Raw genomic sequence first — 17,540 nt, forward strand, 5'->3', positions numbered from 1 at the left:
AGCCCTGTGGCCAGGAGCAGCAGGCCATAAAGATAAAGAAAAGGAATGCAAGAGAACTACTTTGCTTATCACCCGGTGTGAGTAACTGTTCTTTGTTCTGCCTCTGTGAAGTTTATATTTAAGCCCCTACTTGTGCTTTCCAGCCATTGTATCCTGCAGAGAGCACTCCAGGAAACCAGCGGCCCAAGCCTAACCAGAGGTGTTTCAAATACAGATACTTCATGAATTCTGGCAAACTTTTAAAAATAATGAGGACCTAAAGACCCTGATTTAGTAGCTCTGTTCCAGGAATCAGGGGGCCATAAAACCTTCTGGTGTCCCCTTATCTCCTGGAGCCATAAAACAATCCTGTGACTTGGGTGCCTTCCCCTCTGACATCCCCATCCCCTGGGCTCACAGCCTCTGCCTTTAAATAATCTTTCTCCCAGCCTCTCGGGGTCTACACTTCTGTCTCCTGCGTGGGATACGTGTCGGCCCGGAGATCTCTGTAATAGGTCTCCGTAATAAACCTCACCTTTGCTTATTACATCCAAAATGGTCTCTCTGTGTCTGGGGTCCTCGATTTCCCAAGACTTGAGTAAGGGTCTCTCTCTGCGTGGGATCTTTCAATCCCATTACAGATGGCTGTGAGCCACCATGTGGTTGCTGGGATTTGAACTCAGGACCTCTGGAAGAGCAGTTGGTGCTCTTAACCACTGAGCCATCTCTCCAGCCCTAAAGATATTTTTAAAGGATTTATTTTATGTAGATGAATGCATATACATGTGCATGTCAGAAGAGGACATTCAATCCCATTACAGATGGCTGTGAGCTTCTGTGTGGTTGCTGGGAATTGAACTCAGGACCTCCAGAACCAGGGCAGCCAGTGCTCTTCCTCCCCCCCCGCGCCCCCCCCCCCCCCCCCCGAGCTGGGGACCGAACCCAGGGCCTTGCACTTGCCAGGCAAGTGCTCTACCGCTGAGCTAAATCCCCAACCCCGCCAGTGCTCTTAATCTCTGAGCCATCTCACCAGCCCTTACCTTCCTTTTTGCATCTTATGTCTTAAAAAGTTCCCCTCCAAGATGGGAGATTTCAGTGTCAGAGGAAACTGTCACCTGTCCCCACTCCCACCTTTTTTTCTTTCTTTTTTTTTTTTTTTTGAGATAAGCTCTCACATTGCCTAGACTAGCCTCAAACTCAATAAGTAGATCTGCCTTTAATAACTTCTTGTTCTTTTTTTCTCCCCGCCCCCCTTTTCCCCACTCTCACCCCAACACAGGGTTTCTCTGTATAGCTCTGGCTCTTAATCCAGACTGGCCTTGAAATCAGAGAGATCTGCCTGCCTCTGCCTCTTCAGTGCTGGGATTTATTTTTATGTGCATTGATTTTTGCCTGCATGATGCATGTGTGTCTGTGTGTGGGCGTCAGCCTCTTTGTAGACAGTTAGGATCTGCCTTGTGTGCTGGGAATTGAACTCGAGTCCTCTAAAAGAGCAGCCAGTGCTCTTAATCTGTAGGCCATGTCTCCAGACTGACTAGTTCTTAGTCTAACAGAACATGGTGGTTGCTGGTCCTATGTGCTGGCCCCAAAAACCTTCTTCCCTGGCCTTTAGCAGAGGGGTGTTTGCCTTGATTAGCTGCTAAACCCTGGTCATCACTGCATGTTTATAGACATGGGGCTTCCCACGGGGACATGAGTGATGGTCAGTGTCCGTGGCTTCATCTCAGCCTTTCCCCTTGGGTTTGACAGAGTGGATCTGAGCAGTGGGGTGCAGAACTGTGCCTGAGTACAGTATGGTCCCACTCTGGGCAAGAGCTACACCACATTTTCACACTCAGCCTCTGCCTGTGCACAGTGAGGAAGGCTTATTTGCCTACTCTGTAGCAGACTGAACTGTTGTTAAGAGCAGCAGGAGAGCAACCAGGATATCTCCTGGAGAGCCCCAGTCTAAATAGCTAGCTGTACTAGCTGGCTGAACAGAAAAAAAACCTGTGTGCCTTTTACACCACAGCTTCCAGGCAAAGCTGCAGGCCCGGCAGTCAGGCTGGGCTGGGGGAGGGGCAGACAAAAGGTTATGGTTGTGCAAGAAGTTTGTGAACAGGATCTGGTATAAGCATCTGTGATGGTTGGCATATGCTTGGCCCAGGGAGTGGCACTATTAGAAAGTGTGTCACTGCTCTGCTCCCAAACCCCGTGAGAGAGAGACCTCACCGCCTGATCAGGTGGGCACTCCTGAGGCTGCAGAGCGGAGGAGACCACCAACACTGCCCACCCCTGCCCACATCCCTGGCCCAAGAGGCAACTGTATAAGGCCTCTGGGTTCCCGTAGGGGAGGGCCCAGGAGCGGCAGGACCCCTGCGCCTGAGACACCGCCGGAACCTGAAGGAAACAGACCGGATAAACAGTTCTCTGCACCCAAATCCCGTGGGAGGGAGAGCTAAACCTTCAGAGAGGCAGACACGCCTGGGAAACCAGAAGAGACTGCACTCTGCGCACATCCAGACGCCAGAGGAAAACACCAAACGCCATCTGGAACCCTGGTGCACGGAGGCTCCCTGGAAGAGCGGCGCAGATCTTCCCGGTTGCTGCCACAGCGGAGAGGACTTAGGCAGTACCCCACGAGCAAACTTGAGCCTTGGAACCATAGGTAGGACCAACTTTTCCCCTGCAAGAAACCTGCCTGGTGAACTCAAGACACAGGCCCACAGGAACAGCTGAAGACCTGTAGAGAGGAAAAACTACACGCCCGAAAGCAGAACACTCTGTCCCCATAACTGGCTGAAAGAAAACAGGAAAACAGGTCTACAGCACTCCTGACACACAGGCTTATAGGAACAGTCTAGCCACGGTCAGAAATAGCAGAACAAAGTAACACTAGAGATAATCTGATGGCGAGAGGCAAGCGCAGGAACCCAAGCAACAGAAACCAAGACTACATGGCATCATCGGAGCCCAATTCTCCCACCAAAATAAACATGGAATATCCAAACACACCAGAAAAGCAAGATCTAGTTTCAAAATCGTATTTGATCATGATGCTGGAGGACTTCAAGAAAGACGTGGAGAACTCCCTTAGAGAACAAGTAGAAGCCTACAGAGAGGAATTGCAAAAATGCCTGAAAGAATTCCAGGAAAACATAAATAAACAAGTAGAAACCCATAGAGAGGAGACACAAAAATCCCTGAAAGAATTCCAGGAAAACACAATCAAACAGTTGAAGGAATTAAAAATGGAAATAGAAGCAATCAAGAAAGAACACATGGAAACAACCCTGGGCATAGAAAATCAAAAGAAAAGACAAGGAGCTGTAGATACAAGCTTCACCAACAGAATACAAGAGATGGAAGAGAGAATCTCAGGAGCAGAAGATTCCATAGAAATCATTGACTCAACTGTCAAAGATAATGTAAAGCAGAAAAAGCTACTGGTCCAAAACATACAGGAAATCCAGGACTCAATGAGAAGACCAAACCTAAGGATAATAGGTATAGAAGAGAGTGAAGACTCCCAGCTCAAAGGACCAGTAAATATCTTCAACAAAATCATAGAAGAAAACTTCCCTAACCTAAAAAAAGAGATACCCATAGGCATACAAGAAGCCTACAGAACTCCAAATAGATTGGACCAGAAAAGAAACACCTCCCGTCACATAATAGTCAAAACACCAAACGCACAAAATAAAGAAAGAATATTAAAAGCAGTAAGGGAAAAAGGTCAAGTAACATATAAAGGCAGACCTATCAGAATCACACCAGACTTTTCGCCAGAAACTATGAAGACCAGAAGATCCTGGACAGATGTCATACAGACCCTAAGAGAACACAAATGCCAGCCCAGGTTACTGTATCCTGCAAAACTCTCAATTAACATAGATGGAGAAACCAAGATATTCCATGACAAAACCAAATTTACACAATATCTTTCTACAAATCCAGCACTACAAAGGATAATAAAGGGTAAAGCCCAACATAAGGAGGCAAGCTATACCCTAGAAGAAGCAAGAAACTAATCATCTTGGCAACAAAACAAAGAGAAGAAAAGCACACAAACATAACCTCACATCCAAATATGAATATAACAGGAAGCAATAATCACTATTCCTTAATATCTCTCAACATCAATGGCCTCAACTCCCCAATAAAAAGACATAGATTAACAAACTGGATACGCAATGAGGACCCTGCATTCTGCTGCCTACAGGAAACACACCTCAGAGACAAAGACAGATACTACCTCAGAGTGAAAGGCTGGAAAACAACTTTCCAAGAAAATGGTCAGAAGAAGCAAGCTGGAGTAGCCATTCTAATATCAAATAAAATCAATTTTCAATTAAAAGTCATCAAAAAAGATAAGGAAGGACACTTCATATTCATCAAAGGAAAAATCCACCAAGATGAACTCTCAATCCTCATCTTCGGTTGGTTTATATACAAGTGTGCAATTTCTAGGCTTGAAAGTAAAATGATGCTATCTGGTGCTGGATAGAGGAGCCTCATTTTTTATTATGGCAGCTTGCTATTTTTGTAACATGGTGATTTGGTTGAACACAATAAAGTACAGTAGTAACTGATCTCCCCTTCTTCCTGGATGAGTGAGGAGATGATTAAATGTTGATGTCAGCATCCTTGAGCATATTCAGATGAGCTTCTGCTTCTGTTGAAAAGGATGCTGTGTTTGATTGTGGCCCGAAGCTTTGAAGCACTACTTGGCATCTCCTTCCTTGGAGGTCTCACTGTTTAAACATAACAGATTTGATAGCTTGTTGGTACGGTGAGGTCCAGTTTGTCTCCACTAGGTCATCTTCATGTGAATCCGGTGGTTATACGGTTTTGTTTTAGGGATATTTCATTTTTTTAATAACGGTTTTAGCTGACATTCATGGAGAGAATGAATCCTTAGAACTGTGCCACTAGTGAAAGGAAATCCTGTCTAGAGTATGTTTCTTTACAAAGCTGTGTCACACCATCCTTTGGGCCCTCTGCTGGAAAAGTAGAATCAAGTCTCAAATAATGCCTTTTAAATTGTATCCTCTAGTATTATAGATGTAGGACAGTACTGTATCATACCTCTGTGGATGTAAAATAGCTTGTACCTGCTTTATGATACGTAGTAGTGACCGTGCTTTATCAGAGCTGTTTTTAATGATGTTGCTCAGAATGTTTTCTTTCCAGATGATGATTGAGAAGCTAATTTAAAAAAAAAATGGTGCCAGGTACCACAAGAGTAACAGAACTGTGCTGTTTTCTCGGGTTTTGTTTTTTTTACTTTTTTTTTTTTTTTTTTAGTGGAGTGTGCTGGATGTCTCTACAGTTTTGTTCAGATGACTGCAGAACCTGGAAAAGCTGTTGCTGCTGTTGATGCATAACACACTGCTATTATTGGTCTTTTTATATAAATATAAATATATATATTATATATATACAGATATATAATTTGAATTTTTTGAAACTTTAGCTGTGCTGTCAACTTTGGAAAAAAGTATCCCCGTTTACTGTGTTGAGTTGGCACTGTACAGAAATTAACAGCCATATTGGTCTAGAAATGTTGAACTTAAGTTTTTTCCATTTGTACAGGGGTAACACACTGTATTAAATATGTAAGGTCTTATCTACGTGGGTTTGATTACAAAAACTAATAAAGTATTCTCTAAATTAAAAAAAAAAAAAAAAGAAAGTGTGTCACTGTGGGGGTGGTCTTGGAGACCTTCCTCCTAGCTCCTCCTAGGATGCTCAGTCTGCTCCTGGCTTCCTTTGGGCAAACATGTAGAACTGAGCTCCTCCTGCACCAGGCCTGCCTGGATGCTGTGATGCTGCCATGCTCCCATCTTGGTGATAATGGACTGAACCTCTGAACCTGTAAGTCAGCCCCAATTAAATGTTGTTCTTTATAAACTTGCATTGATCATGGTGTCTGTTCACAGTAATAAGACCCTAACTAAGACAGCATCTCAGAAGTGGAAAAAAATAAAAATAAAAGAAGGGGGAGGAGACTATGTCTTGTTATTTTGTCTTTTTTTTTTTTTTTTTGTCTTTTTTTTTTCCGGAGCTGAGGACCGAACCCAACGGCCTTGCGCTTGCTAGGTAAAAGCGCTCTACCACTGAGCTAAATCCCCAACCCTGGAGACTATGTCTTAATCTGGATCTTAAGAAATGGTAATAAATACAGCAGGAGGCGGTGGCTGCAGGCCTGGAGTCTCAGATGAGGGAGGCCTAGCTAGGTCAGCCCTTGCAGTACAGACAACAGTTCTCAAACCTCTTCCCTTAGTCTGAAGAGCGCCTAGGGCTCAGTTGAGGCAACATCTATCCTCATAAAGTCCCAGTGACAAACCAAAGTCACACTCCACCAACATTAACCCTGGGGGTTATTTACAGAGCAGGGGTGACCCTAAAGCAGTGGCCAGCATGGACGACGATGGGCTCCCTGTTCTTTCACTGCTCCCAGTTTATACTCAAACCTCTCCCTGAAATCCTGAGGCTACGTACAGTACAATTAGGGCAGAATTACCTGTAATTAGCTGGGAGGAGTGGCTGGGTACTCAGATGAGGGTCTCTGTCCTTCCTTTGGTCAGGAAAGGTCAGCAGTCAACAAGCCCAGCTATGACCATCCCTTTTGAGCAGGGTCTGCAGCAGTTTGACTGGGAGGGTAGTCTGGTACAATATCCCAACCACTGACTCTCAGCTTCTGCTCCTCTCAGTTGGGCCCAAGAAATGAGAATGGGGGGTGGCAAGATGACTCAGTAGGTGAAAGGGTTTCCATCGAGGCTGGGGAGGGAAATGTAATCACCAGAGCCCACAGGGAATGAGAGCAATGACTCTCGACTGTTGTCCTCTGACTTGCACACATACCTGACCTCCCTCCTCATGTGCTGTGGCATGTGAGCGATCACTCGCCTACCCACATGCTCACGCACGTGGTAACACATGCATTTTTTTTTTTTTTAGATTTATTTATTTGAGTACACTGTCACTCTCTTCAGACACACCAGAAGAGGGCATCAGACCCCATTAAGATGGTTGTGAGCCACCATGTGGTTGCTGGGATTTGAACTCAGGACCTCTGGAAGAGCAGTCAGTGCTCCTAACCACTGAGCCATCTCTCCAGCCCCAACACAAGCATTATTAAGAATAGATATGATAGGGGTTGGGGATTTAGCTCAGCGGTAAAGCACTTGCCTAGCAAGCACAAGGCCCTAGGTTCAGTCCCCAGCTCTGAAAAGAAGAAAAAAAATTATTAAAAAAAAAATAGATATGATAGAAAAAATTTAAAAAGAAATGAGGGGGCTGGGGATTTAGCTCAGTGGTAGAGCGCTTACCTAGGAAGCGCAAGGCCCTGGATTCCGTCCCCAGCTCCGAAAAAAAGAACCAAAAAAAAAAAAAAAAAAAAAAAAAAAAAAAGAAATGAGAACAACAACTGCTCGACAACAGTCACTAGATGCTCCATTTCCATACAGTGACAGGAACCCCCAAAGTCCTGTGCAGTCCCGCTGGGGAGAGCTGAGACAGCTCTGGGAGGTGTGGACCCTGTCCAGCTTCCTGCCTCTGAACAGCGGAAATGGCTGTCTCTCTACAAATACCTGCTCAGTCACACTAATTGCTCAAAGCTTGGCCTTAGGGCATTGGTACGCACTCCTTGTCCTTGCACAGCCCTTTCTAGGTGACAGAAGGAGCCGCATACACCCAGAGTCAAGAACACCTTGAAGCCTGGCAAGAACTTTTTAGCCTGAGGCAAGAGGACCACTCCAAAGTCAAGGTTAGCATGAACTTTGTAGTGAGTTCCAGGACTTTATATTAAATTCCCTTAAAGCTCCCAGAACAGTAGTTCCAATATAGAAGCAGCTTTTTATGTGTCTCATCAGTTTAAGAATTAACCGCAGTAGGTCGTGATAGTGGCTTAGTGGTAGACTATTTGTCTCATATTCCTGAGGCCCTGGGCTCAGCCCCAACACTACAAACACAGATGAGAAAGCAAGACGATCTCAAAGTACCAGAACAAATCCAGACATGGTGGCATATACCTTTAATCTCAGCACTTGGAGGCAAAGGCAGGTGAATCTCTGAGTTCCATTGTTACCCGGTCAGATCCTGTCTCAAGAACAAAACAAAACAAACCTTCTTCCCCTTAATATTCCAAAACAAATGAAGATGAACATGACCAAGGTGCAGAATTCAGCTGGGGAATTAGAAAATGTTAAGCAGGTAGAGAGGGAAATTGTAATACCATAGCATTTAAAAACTGAAAGATTGCAGTCAAGCGTCTTCACACATTAGGATCAAAGGAAGACAATGTATCGATCGATCAATCCCAAAATGTAGCTAGCATCTAGCTACACACCCTGGGCAGTTGCTGTGTGTGTATCTACTAAAGGGCATGTTGTGAGAAAGTTCACGCCATGCCTGGAAGGCCTTATCTATCCAAAATAGGTCTGAAAAAAGTTCCTCAAAAAGCTCATGAAAACGCGCTTCAGAAGGACTGTCAGCCGTGAAATCAAGTATACGCGATCTTCTATGGGTATTGTGGCATTTTCAATTTCTGGGTTACTTATCAGCCTCTTGCCTACTTCATTCATATGTTCCCAAGACTCCATGGTACACTGCTGGGTGGCATTGACTGCAGAAGCCTTGAACTCTCTTACCAGGTCAATGGAAGGGAGCTTCTCAGCCACCTCAACCAGCAGCTGTGCCAACTCACGCAACACCCACCCCTGTTCAGAGGTGCATGCCTCAGGCACAGTAACTGAGCGCTCGACCCTCTTTATTTCTCCAGGGGATGCTACCAGATGCCTCAGAATGGCTTCATTATTGCCAATGCCTTCCTCCTGGCTATGCTTTTGACTCTCGAGAATCAGAGTTTCTGTGCTGTCTTTTCCTCCCATTTCCCTGAGCTGAAGCTGTAGAGAGTAGGCCTCAGCAGGGCAGCCGATGTTTTCCAGGACAACTCTCAGTGCTAAGAGGGACAAGGACTCAGACAGAGGAGCTACAGGGGGCAGGGGCGCCATGCTTAGGAGGTTCCGACAGGTACTGGAGGTCGGAGGAGGACTCTTGCTGTAGAGCAGTTGTGTAGGCTCAGTTTCTGTGCCAGCTGGCTGATGGGGCAGGCCACCATCCTGAGTCTTCCATGGAAAGGCGGTCACCGAGGACAGTAAGATACAGCCAAGGAACAGTGCAGCCTGGATCATGGTGGGTCGGCAGGACAGTCCTGTTGGGAAGGAGCAGAGCTCAGGTGAGGAAGGGCTGGGGGTGGAATATTCAACACGAACAGCCGCCAAGAACGGTCAGAGCTTGGTAGAGCCTGGGTCCTTGGAGACTTCAATTTCCCCAGACACACTTTCACCCTCTCTTCAGAGGCTGTTTGTTACCCTCACCTGTCTGAAAAGCAGCAGAGGAATGAGGTGGTCTTGTCTCAGCACGCCCCTAGTTAGAGTGGCTACCTTCCAGATCTTAACTTCTTGTAGCTGATGACTGAAAACAAATATTTACCACCTCTTTCTGGGGTAGACTTTGTCCCACCAGCTATTGCCCCATCCTGACAGGGCTCCTCCTCTATGGCTTGGCTGTCCCTAGACCATAGTCCAGTCACCCTAAACAGTTATGTAGACCTAAAGCAAACCAAGCAGTTTCTCTGTATCTTCTAGGCAATGGGAAGTTTGTTCTCTTTTGAGACTGAACTTTCTGTAGCTTTAGCTGGCTTGAAATTCAACTAATTTGCCAAGGATGACCTTGGATTTTGATCCTTCCGACACCACAGTCCCAGTACTGGGATTTACAGGAGTCTGCCACCAAGTGCATTGCTGTGGTACTGGGAACCAAATCCAAGGATTCATGCATGTTAAGCAAGCACACTGACAACTGGGCTACACTCCAGTCCACCAGCCCTGCTTACCTTAAAGACTTACCAACCACAAGTTTTGAAAAATAGAACCTACAACAAATCAAATTGTATCAAAGCAGTCTTTGGGTTTTGCTTTTACTGTTTTATTGGTTGTTGTTTGTTAGGAATTGTTCTGTTGTTGTTTCGAGACACAGTTTCTCTGTGGGAGCCCTTGCTGTCCTGAACTCACTCTGTAGACAAGGCTGGCCTCAAACAGAGATCTGCCTGCATCTGCCTCCCAAGTGCTGGGATTAAAGGTGTGAGTCACCGCCTGTCACCTGGAGTTTTTTTTTTTTTTTTTTTTTTTTGGACACTATAGTCCAAGCTGGCCTAACTTCCTCTGTAGAGTAGGTAATCCCACTTTAGTCTCCAGAGTGCTGGGGTTATAGGCACGAGCAACCACACCTGTTTTGTTTCAAGACAGGGTCTCAGACACGTGGATAAAAGTTTTTTTCTGGGGGCTGGGGATTTAGCTCAGTGGTAGAGCGCTTGCCTAGGAAGCGCAAGGCCCTGGGTTCGGTACCCAGCTCCGAAAAATAGAACCAAAAAAAAAAAAAAGGTTTTTTTCTGGAACAAGCCTGACAACCTGAGTTCAGTCACTAGAACCCAGGTAATAGATACAGACTTGTGACATTTCCAATAATAATAATAATAAAATGTGATTATTGCTGGGAGCTTTCCTGGCAGGGAAGGGTTGGAATAGGACGCGCGTGGGACACAGGTCAAAAGATTGCTATCTCTGGCTTTTTAATTTTGTTTTAACTGTTCTGCTCTGGCAATTAACATGCTCAGTAGAGGTTTTGTTTCTAGTGCTCCTTTTTCTGGCTAGGTCAGGGAGCTCATTAACTCTTTCTGAACCAGACAGAAAAAGGAGAGGAAAGATGTCACTCACGAGGATGGGGCAGAACCCCCCTAGCCAAACTATCATCTTTATTTCTTCTCTTGGGCCTTTTTATAGACCAAAGTTCTTAGAAAATTACCTGGTAGATAAAATGTTACACAAAAAGGGAGTCACAGAAGGATGTTGATGTAAGTTCAAAGCAGTGTTTCATTACCTACCATAAGCTCATTATAAGTTCAAAGCACCTGTTTCCCAGGCCTTGCTTTATCAGAGTGCACACCTACGGCTCCAGCCTTGGGCCTAAATGCTTTTCCTTGTACACAAATTTGTCCCAAGGCTATTTCTCTTTTTAGTGTAATCGTGAAACCTCACTGCATTTCTTTTTTTTTTTTTTTTTTTTTTTTGGTTCTTTTTTTCGGAGCTGGGGACCGAACCCAGGGCCTTGCTCTTCCTAGGTAAGCGCTCTACCACTGAGCTAAATCCCCAGCCCCCTCACTGCATTTCTTACTATGCAGCCTTACTTATTCTATTCTTTTTTTTTTTTTTTTTTTGGAGCTGGGGACCGAACCCAGGGCCTTGCGCTTCCTAGGCAAGCGCTCTACCACTGAGCCAAATCCCCAACCCCCACTTATTCTATTCTTGATTCTAACTTTACTACATCTTTCTAGCAAAACAACCATCTCTTAAAACTTTCTTCCTAAGATTATTTGAATTAAATCAGGAACTCTATATAAATTCAGATTTTTTTTTTTTTCCAGAGCTGGGGACCTAACCCGGGGCCTTGAAGCTTGCTAGGCAAGCCCTCTACCACTGAGCTAAATCCCCAACCCCAAAATCAGATTCATTTAAACAGCATTAATTCATGAAAGTTCATCATCATGTTGATCTGCAGGATCTGAGTGGCTCAATAGGTGGGTTAATGCCCAGGGGTTATTATATTAATTCAATAATGACTGGAAAGGCGTTTCACCTGCAAGAAGCAATCCTGAGATGAAGGCTCTCAGGCCTTGCCTCTCAGAGCTCTTAGTTCATGTGAAAAGGTGGGCCACCTCCAGGAAGGCCAGCTGTTAGCTTTAGCCTATCTGAGATGGCTCCCAACAGATTATATGTATGGGTGTTCCATGTATGTGTGTGTGCCATGTGCAAGCTGTGTACACCAAAACTAGAAGGTATCAGATCCCCTGGAACCAGAGTTGCAGATGGCTGTGAGCCACCATTTGGGTACAAAGGAACCCAGGTCCTCTGGAAGAGCACCCGTGCTCTTTACCACTGAGCCATCCCTCCAGTCCCCCATAACTAGTTTTTAAGGGGAAGCTTATGAAGACTTTGAAGAAGAGGGAGTGGCTATATTAATATAACCTAAAGGGTAGTGGACTTTTTTTTTGAGAGAGGGTTTACTCAAGCTTTGTTTGTCAAGGCTGGCTTCAAATTCCTGATCATCCTGTTGCCATCCCCCAACCTCTGGGTTACAAGCGTAAGCTAGCTAAAGAGTAGACTAGAGAAAAATTACTAGCGTAGTGATGTCATGTGAGTGAGAGGGACTCAGTATAAAGTAGGTAGGTATTTGGCTTTCATCCCGCTTCACAGTCTGTTTTGAAATCCTTATAATTTGTGGTGTGAGGCGTGCTAGGATGACTGGTGCTTGTTGCCAGGAGAACCAACCATGAAATGAGAGGAGAGAATTCTCTGCTCTACCCTTGACTTCCCAAGGCTTATAAGAGGGGCAACTAAAGCAGCGGTCAATGATTTTAACCAATCATGCTTATGTAATACATTTCATAACTCCCCCGAAGGTCTGAGGGCAACGGTCAAAAGAGTACACAGTCTTTCGATGAGATGAGATAGCCCTTTTGGGGGAGAAAAGAACCGAAAGAAGGAAGAATACTTAGTTGGAAAGAGAGAAAGCCTTAGGACCAAGAGACATTGAGACCAGTCAGAGCCAGAAGGACCAAAGTCCTTGGAAAGTTCAACTATACTCATTGATTTTTTGAGACAGGGTATCTCTGTATAGTTCTGGCTGTCCTAGAACTCACTCTGTAGACCAGGCTGGTCTTGAACTCAGAGACCCACTTGCCACTGTCTCCTGAGTGCTGGGATTAAAGTTGTGTGCCACCAGATCTTGCTGAGCCCGTGGATCTTCATGGCCATTTTCTAAGTCTTACCTTTAGCTTGGCTCCACTGGAAGCCAGAGCAGAAAGATGCTTCCAAGGCTAAGCATGTCCTTTGCTCACACAGATCATTTTCTTTCCATCCTTACCCAGGACTTTCTTGCTGTCTCTTGTCCTTGCCTTTGCCTGAGGCTGACACAACTGTTTGAAATTCTTTGTGGCTTCTGCTTCTCCCTAGTCCACAGACATGAAGATCCACCCTACAGAACGGAATGACGGCTCCCTGATAAGAGTGCTTGTGGCTTTTCCAGAGGACCGTGCTCAGTTCCCAGCACCCACACCCAGTAGTTTACAACTCTGCTTGTATCCAGCTCCAGAGGATCCAGCCCTTCCTCTGGCCTTTGTGGGCACCTGCATACATGGGCATACACTTAGAAACATACACATGATTGACTTTCAATGTTTTCTGTCTTTTCCTTAAGGTAGAGTTTGACTGGTTTGTCCAGAATGGCCTCAAATTCAGAATCTTATCAAAGCCTCATGAGGAGCTGAATCAACTGAAAGATCCCACGCAGAGAGACCCTTACTCAAGTCTTGGGAAATCGCAGACCCCAGACACAGAAAGACCATTTTGGATGTAATAAGCAAAGGCGAGGTTTATTATGGAGACCTATTATAGAGATCTCCGGGCCGACACATATCTCACGCAGGAGACAGAGGCATCGGCCCGGCCCGAGAGGCTGGGAGAAAGAGTATTTAAAGGCAGAGGCTGTGAGCCCAGGGGATTGGGGGTGTCAAAGGGGAAGGCACCCAAGTCACAGGATTGTTTTATGGCTCCAGGAGATTAGGGGGCCCAGAAGGTTTTATGGCCCCCTGGTTCCTGGAGTGCTCTCTGCAGGATGCAATGGCTGGAAAGCACAAGTAGGGGCTTAAATAAACATCACAGGGGCAGAGCAAAGAACAGTCACTCACACTGGGTGATAAGCAAAGTAGTTCTCTTGCATTTTTAACAATCTGTCTTCCAGAGACAGGTCCTGTTGTTGAGTTTTGGGCTAATTTAAAACTCTATCTCTCAGGATCAGATGCCCTCTTCTGGTGTGTCTGAAGACAGTGACAGTCTACTTATAGACATAAAATAAATAAATAAATAAATCTTTTTTAAAATATTTTAGGGCTTGGGGATTTAGCTCAGTGGTAGAGCGCTTGCCTAGCAAGCGCAAGGCCCTGGGTTCGGTCCCCAGCTCCGAAAAAAAGAAAAAAAAAGACAGGAAGTAAACAAGCCAAAATAGCTTTAGGAAGTCCCTGAAATTGATTAAATCCACTAGGTCTCTCCCTTCCCAACAATATAGCGGTAAAGACTGTTAGGAGTTACTCTCAGGCAAACTGAGGCTGCCCAAAGACTCAAGGAAGCTGAGTCAACTAAAGATGTAGAGACCAACCAAGCTGCCTAGAAGACTTTCAGAGAAGCCAAGCTGCTTGGAAGAGACTCTGACCAAGCAGTCTGGAAGAATGTTACACCAGCTGAGCCATGGGAAAGTCACCTTCCAACCTGTTGAGCTGCCTGCAGACTGTGCAGTCCCCAGCTTTGTGAGCTGTCACCCTTGCTGGGATCTCCTTTGATGATGCAGCTGTCTTTAAATCATTTCTGCTCCTCTAAGTAACCACCCAACAAAACTCACTGTTCCATGAGGTTGGATTATTGTCAGCTGTGTGTCTCAGGAGAGTGGACATGGATCCCAACCTCTCCGGGGAATAGTGCCCACAGTGGTTATTCTGGGGAGTCATTGCCTGCTGTGCAAGCATGAAAATCTGAATTTGGATCTCTGTAACCATGTAAAATCTGGGGTTGGAGTGGGAAAAAATGAAGTGAAAAGTGATGGAGGGAGACATCAGATGTCAACTCCTTCCTCCATACTCGCTTGTGCACACACCACACCTGCACATCTGTCTGTGCCACATGCACACCTGGTGCCAACAGAGATCAGAAGAGGGTCTCAGGATCACAGAGGACAGCTGTGACTTTCAGCTGTGACTCTGTGCATGCCACGACCAAGCCTGGAAGAACAGCCAATGCTCTTAGCTAAGTCATCACTCTGGTCCCAGATCATATTTGTTTTAAAAAGGATTATGAGTGTTTGACAGGCTAAGGCAGGACTGCAGAAAGTTCAAGGCCAGCTAGGCTACATAATGAGTATTAAGCCATCGGGAGCCACATGGCAGGGGAGAACAAGACAGCAAGAGAGGTATGGACTAGATGTGTGACCCTTGCTCTCAATCTGATAGGTCTGCTTCTACAGAGAGGGAACTGGGTGAGAGGAGACAAGGAAAATGATCTTTAGCAAGTGTGTCACAGACAAAATAATTCACATGCTAAAATTCTGAGGTAATCCCAGAGTGTGGTTAGTAACTCATGTCTAATTCCAGCACTTGTGAAGGGCTTTTCTAGAATCACAAAGTTCTAGGGTCTATCCCCCTGCACAGCAGAAAACCAGGTGTGGTGTGAGTACCTATGGCCTCAGCACTAGAGAGGTTAAGCCACGAGGATCAGAAGCTCAAGATTCGTCCTTGGCTACTAGTGAGGTTCAAGACTTGGCTGCATAAGATGGTGTTTAAGAAAAAAAGCTGCTGAGTGGTGGAGGTGGTCCCAGCACTTGGGAGGCAAAGGCAGATGGATCTCTGACAGTTCAAAGCCAGTCTGGTCTTGAGTTCAGGCCAGCCAGGGCTACACAGAGAGACTTTGTTTCAAGAAACAAACAAACAGGGGGCTGGAGAGATGGCTCAGAGGTTAAGAGCACTGACTGCTCTTCCAGAGGTCCTGAGTTCAATTCCCAGCAACCACATGGTGGCTCACAACCATCTGTAATGGGATTCAATGCCCTCTTCTGGTGTGTCTGAGGACAGTGTACTCACATACATAAAATAATAAATAAATAAATCTTAAAAAAAAGAAACAAACAAACAAATACCCCTACACACACACACACACACACACACACACAAATCCTATGAGCTAAAATAAAATGGCTTAGTGGTTAAAAGTCTATATTGTTCTTGCAGAGATCCTGTCTCCCTTGTCAGGGTGAAGTCTGCAGTCCGTCTTGATGTAGGGGCAGCTGTGTTTTCAACATCTGTCTCCAATGAAGCAGGTCTCTCTCTTCACTGCCTCTGGATATAACAGCGTATATCTGTGAGGAGGTAATTTAGGGTACAGTTAAGTCACAAAGGTGGAGTTATTGATGCTTCTGATATGAAAACACTCCAATCCTTTAAAAGGTATAAAGAGAGGGGTTGGGGATTTGGCTCAGTGGCAGAGCGCTTGCCTAGGAAGCGCAAGGCCCTGGGTTCAGTCCCCAGCTCCGAAAAAAAGAACCAAAAAAAAAAATAAAATAAAATAAAGAGAGACCCCAATTTCTGCCACCAGCAACCACATGGTGGCTCACAACCGTCTGTAATGGGATCTGGTGCCCTCTTCTGGTGTATCTGAAGACAGCTACGGTGAACTCACATACATTGAATGAATCCCCCTCCCCTCAGAGTTGAGGACCGAACCCAAGGCCTTGCACTTGCTAGGCAAGTGCTACCACTGAACTAAGTCCCCAATCCTGAATAAATAAATCTTTAAAAAAAAGTTTTTTTTCGGAGCTGGGGACCGAACCCAGGGCTTTGTGCTCGCTAGGCAAGCGCTCTGCCACTGAGTTATACGGTGAAACGCTGCAGCTGAGGGTCCAGAGAGCCCAAAGTGGAGACTGAAGAGGATGAGGAGCCGACCACGCGGGCCGAAGAGAGCACTGAACTGAGTCGTCGACCTTCAAGTGTCTGGGTGACAGAACCATATAGGGAAATTTCTTAATTAAGGATTGATGGGGAAAGGCCAACCACTGTGAGTGGTGCCATCCCTGTGCTTGTGGTCCTGAGTCCTATAAAAAAGCAGACTGATCAAGCCATGAGGAGCAAAACAGTCTCTGCATCAGCTCCTGTTTCCAGAGCTCTGGCTGCTGTGGCTGCTGTGGCTGCTGTGGCTGCTGTGGCTGCTGTGGCTGCTGTGGCTGCTGTGGCTGCTGTGGCTGCTGTGGCTGCTGTGGCTGCTCTCTGGCTGCTCTGGCTGCTCTGGCTGCTCTGGCTGCTCTGGCTTCTCTCTCTCTCTCTCTCTCTCTCTCTCTCTCTCTCTCTCTCTCTCTCTCTCTCTCGCTGCTCCTCTCTCACTGCCAAGATAGTCTCAGAGAAATGGGGACGGGGGGGGGGGGGGGGGGGGCGGTCCGGGAGGGTAGGGAATTCCTCAGGATAAACATGGGACTCCGAGTATATGGGGTATGCGGGACTTTTAGTCACATGGTGAGAGAAGGTATGTTACCATGGGTAACCCCTCTGAAGTCCCAGGCAGGCCATATGAGGTCTGTAAACTTACTTGAGGAAGTGAGAAATCAGGGCAGGGGTGTTTTGCATGGTGTGGCTTGAGCAGCAAGTGAGAAAGAGCTAGGTGTAGATTCACAATTATAATCCCAGCACTGAGGAGAGGCTGAGCTGCCCCTGTAGAGCCTGCTGTGAAGAGGAGGAAGGGGAAGAAGCATTAGCATCTTCTGGGCAGATAGAAGAGACCATTCCAACAGTCAGAAGGCAATCTCCTGCAGGCCAAGGAGTGAGCCTGAGGAGAAGCCATTGGGTTTGTTCTGTCTTTTCCTGTCCCGTTGAGGATGAGTCCCAGGGTGTCACACATTGTAGGCAAGGGTAGAAACCACATGGATGG

General features: G+C 46.0%; 1 protein-coding gene across 1 annotated transcript; it reads right to left on the reverse strand.

Moving 5' to 3' along the window:
- Positions 1 to 7,981: 7,981 nt before the first annotated feature.
- Apon (apolipoprotein N) lies at positions 7,982 to 9,385 on the reverse strand. The gene is made up of 2 exons (NM_001009385.1): positions 9,342 to 9,385; positions 7,982 to 9,175 (listed from the first exon to the last, which is right to left on the reverse strand). Exon 2 carries the CDS (start codon positions 9,153 to 9,155, stop codon positions 8,388 to 8,390), a length of 768 nt encoding a protein of 255 aa, NP_001009385.1. The 5' UTR covers positions 9,156 to 9,175; positions 9,342 to 9,385; the 3' UTR covers positions 7,982 to 8,387.
- Positions 9,386 to 17,540: the final 8,155 nt, after the last annotated feature.

This window comes from Rattus norvegicus, chromosome 7, assembly GCF_036323735.1.
Source record: "Rattus norvegicus strain BN/NHsdMcwi chromosome 7, GRCr8, whole genome shotgun sequence".
Taxonomy (NCBI): Eukaryota; Metazoa; Chordata; class Mammalia; order Rodentia; family Muridae; genus Rattus; species Rattus norvegicus.

Bases quoted from the DNA above. Each gene is read 5' to 3' on its own strand.
- Apon (NM_001009385.1), bottom strand. From the start codon at position 9,155: ATGATCCAGGCTGCACTGTTCCTTGGCTGTATCTTACTGTCCTCGGTG.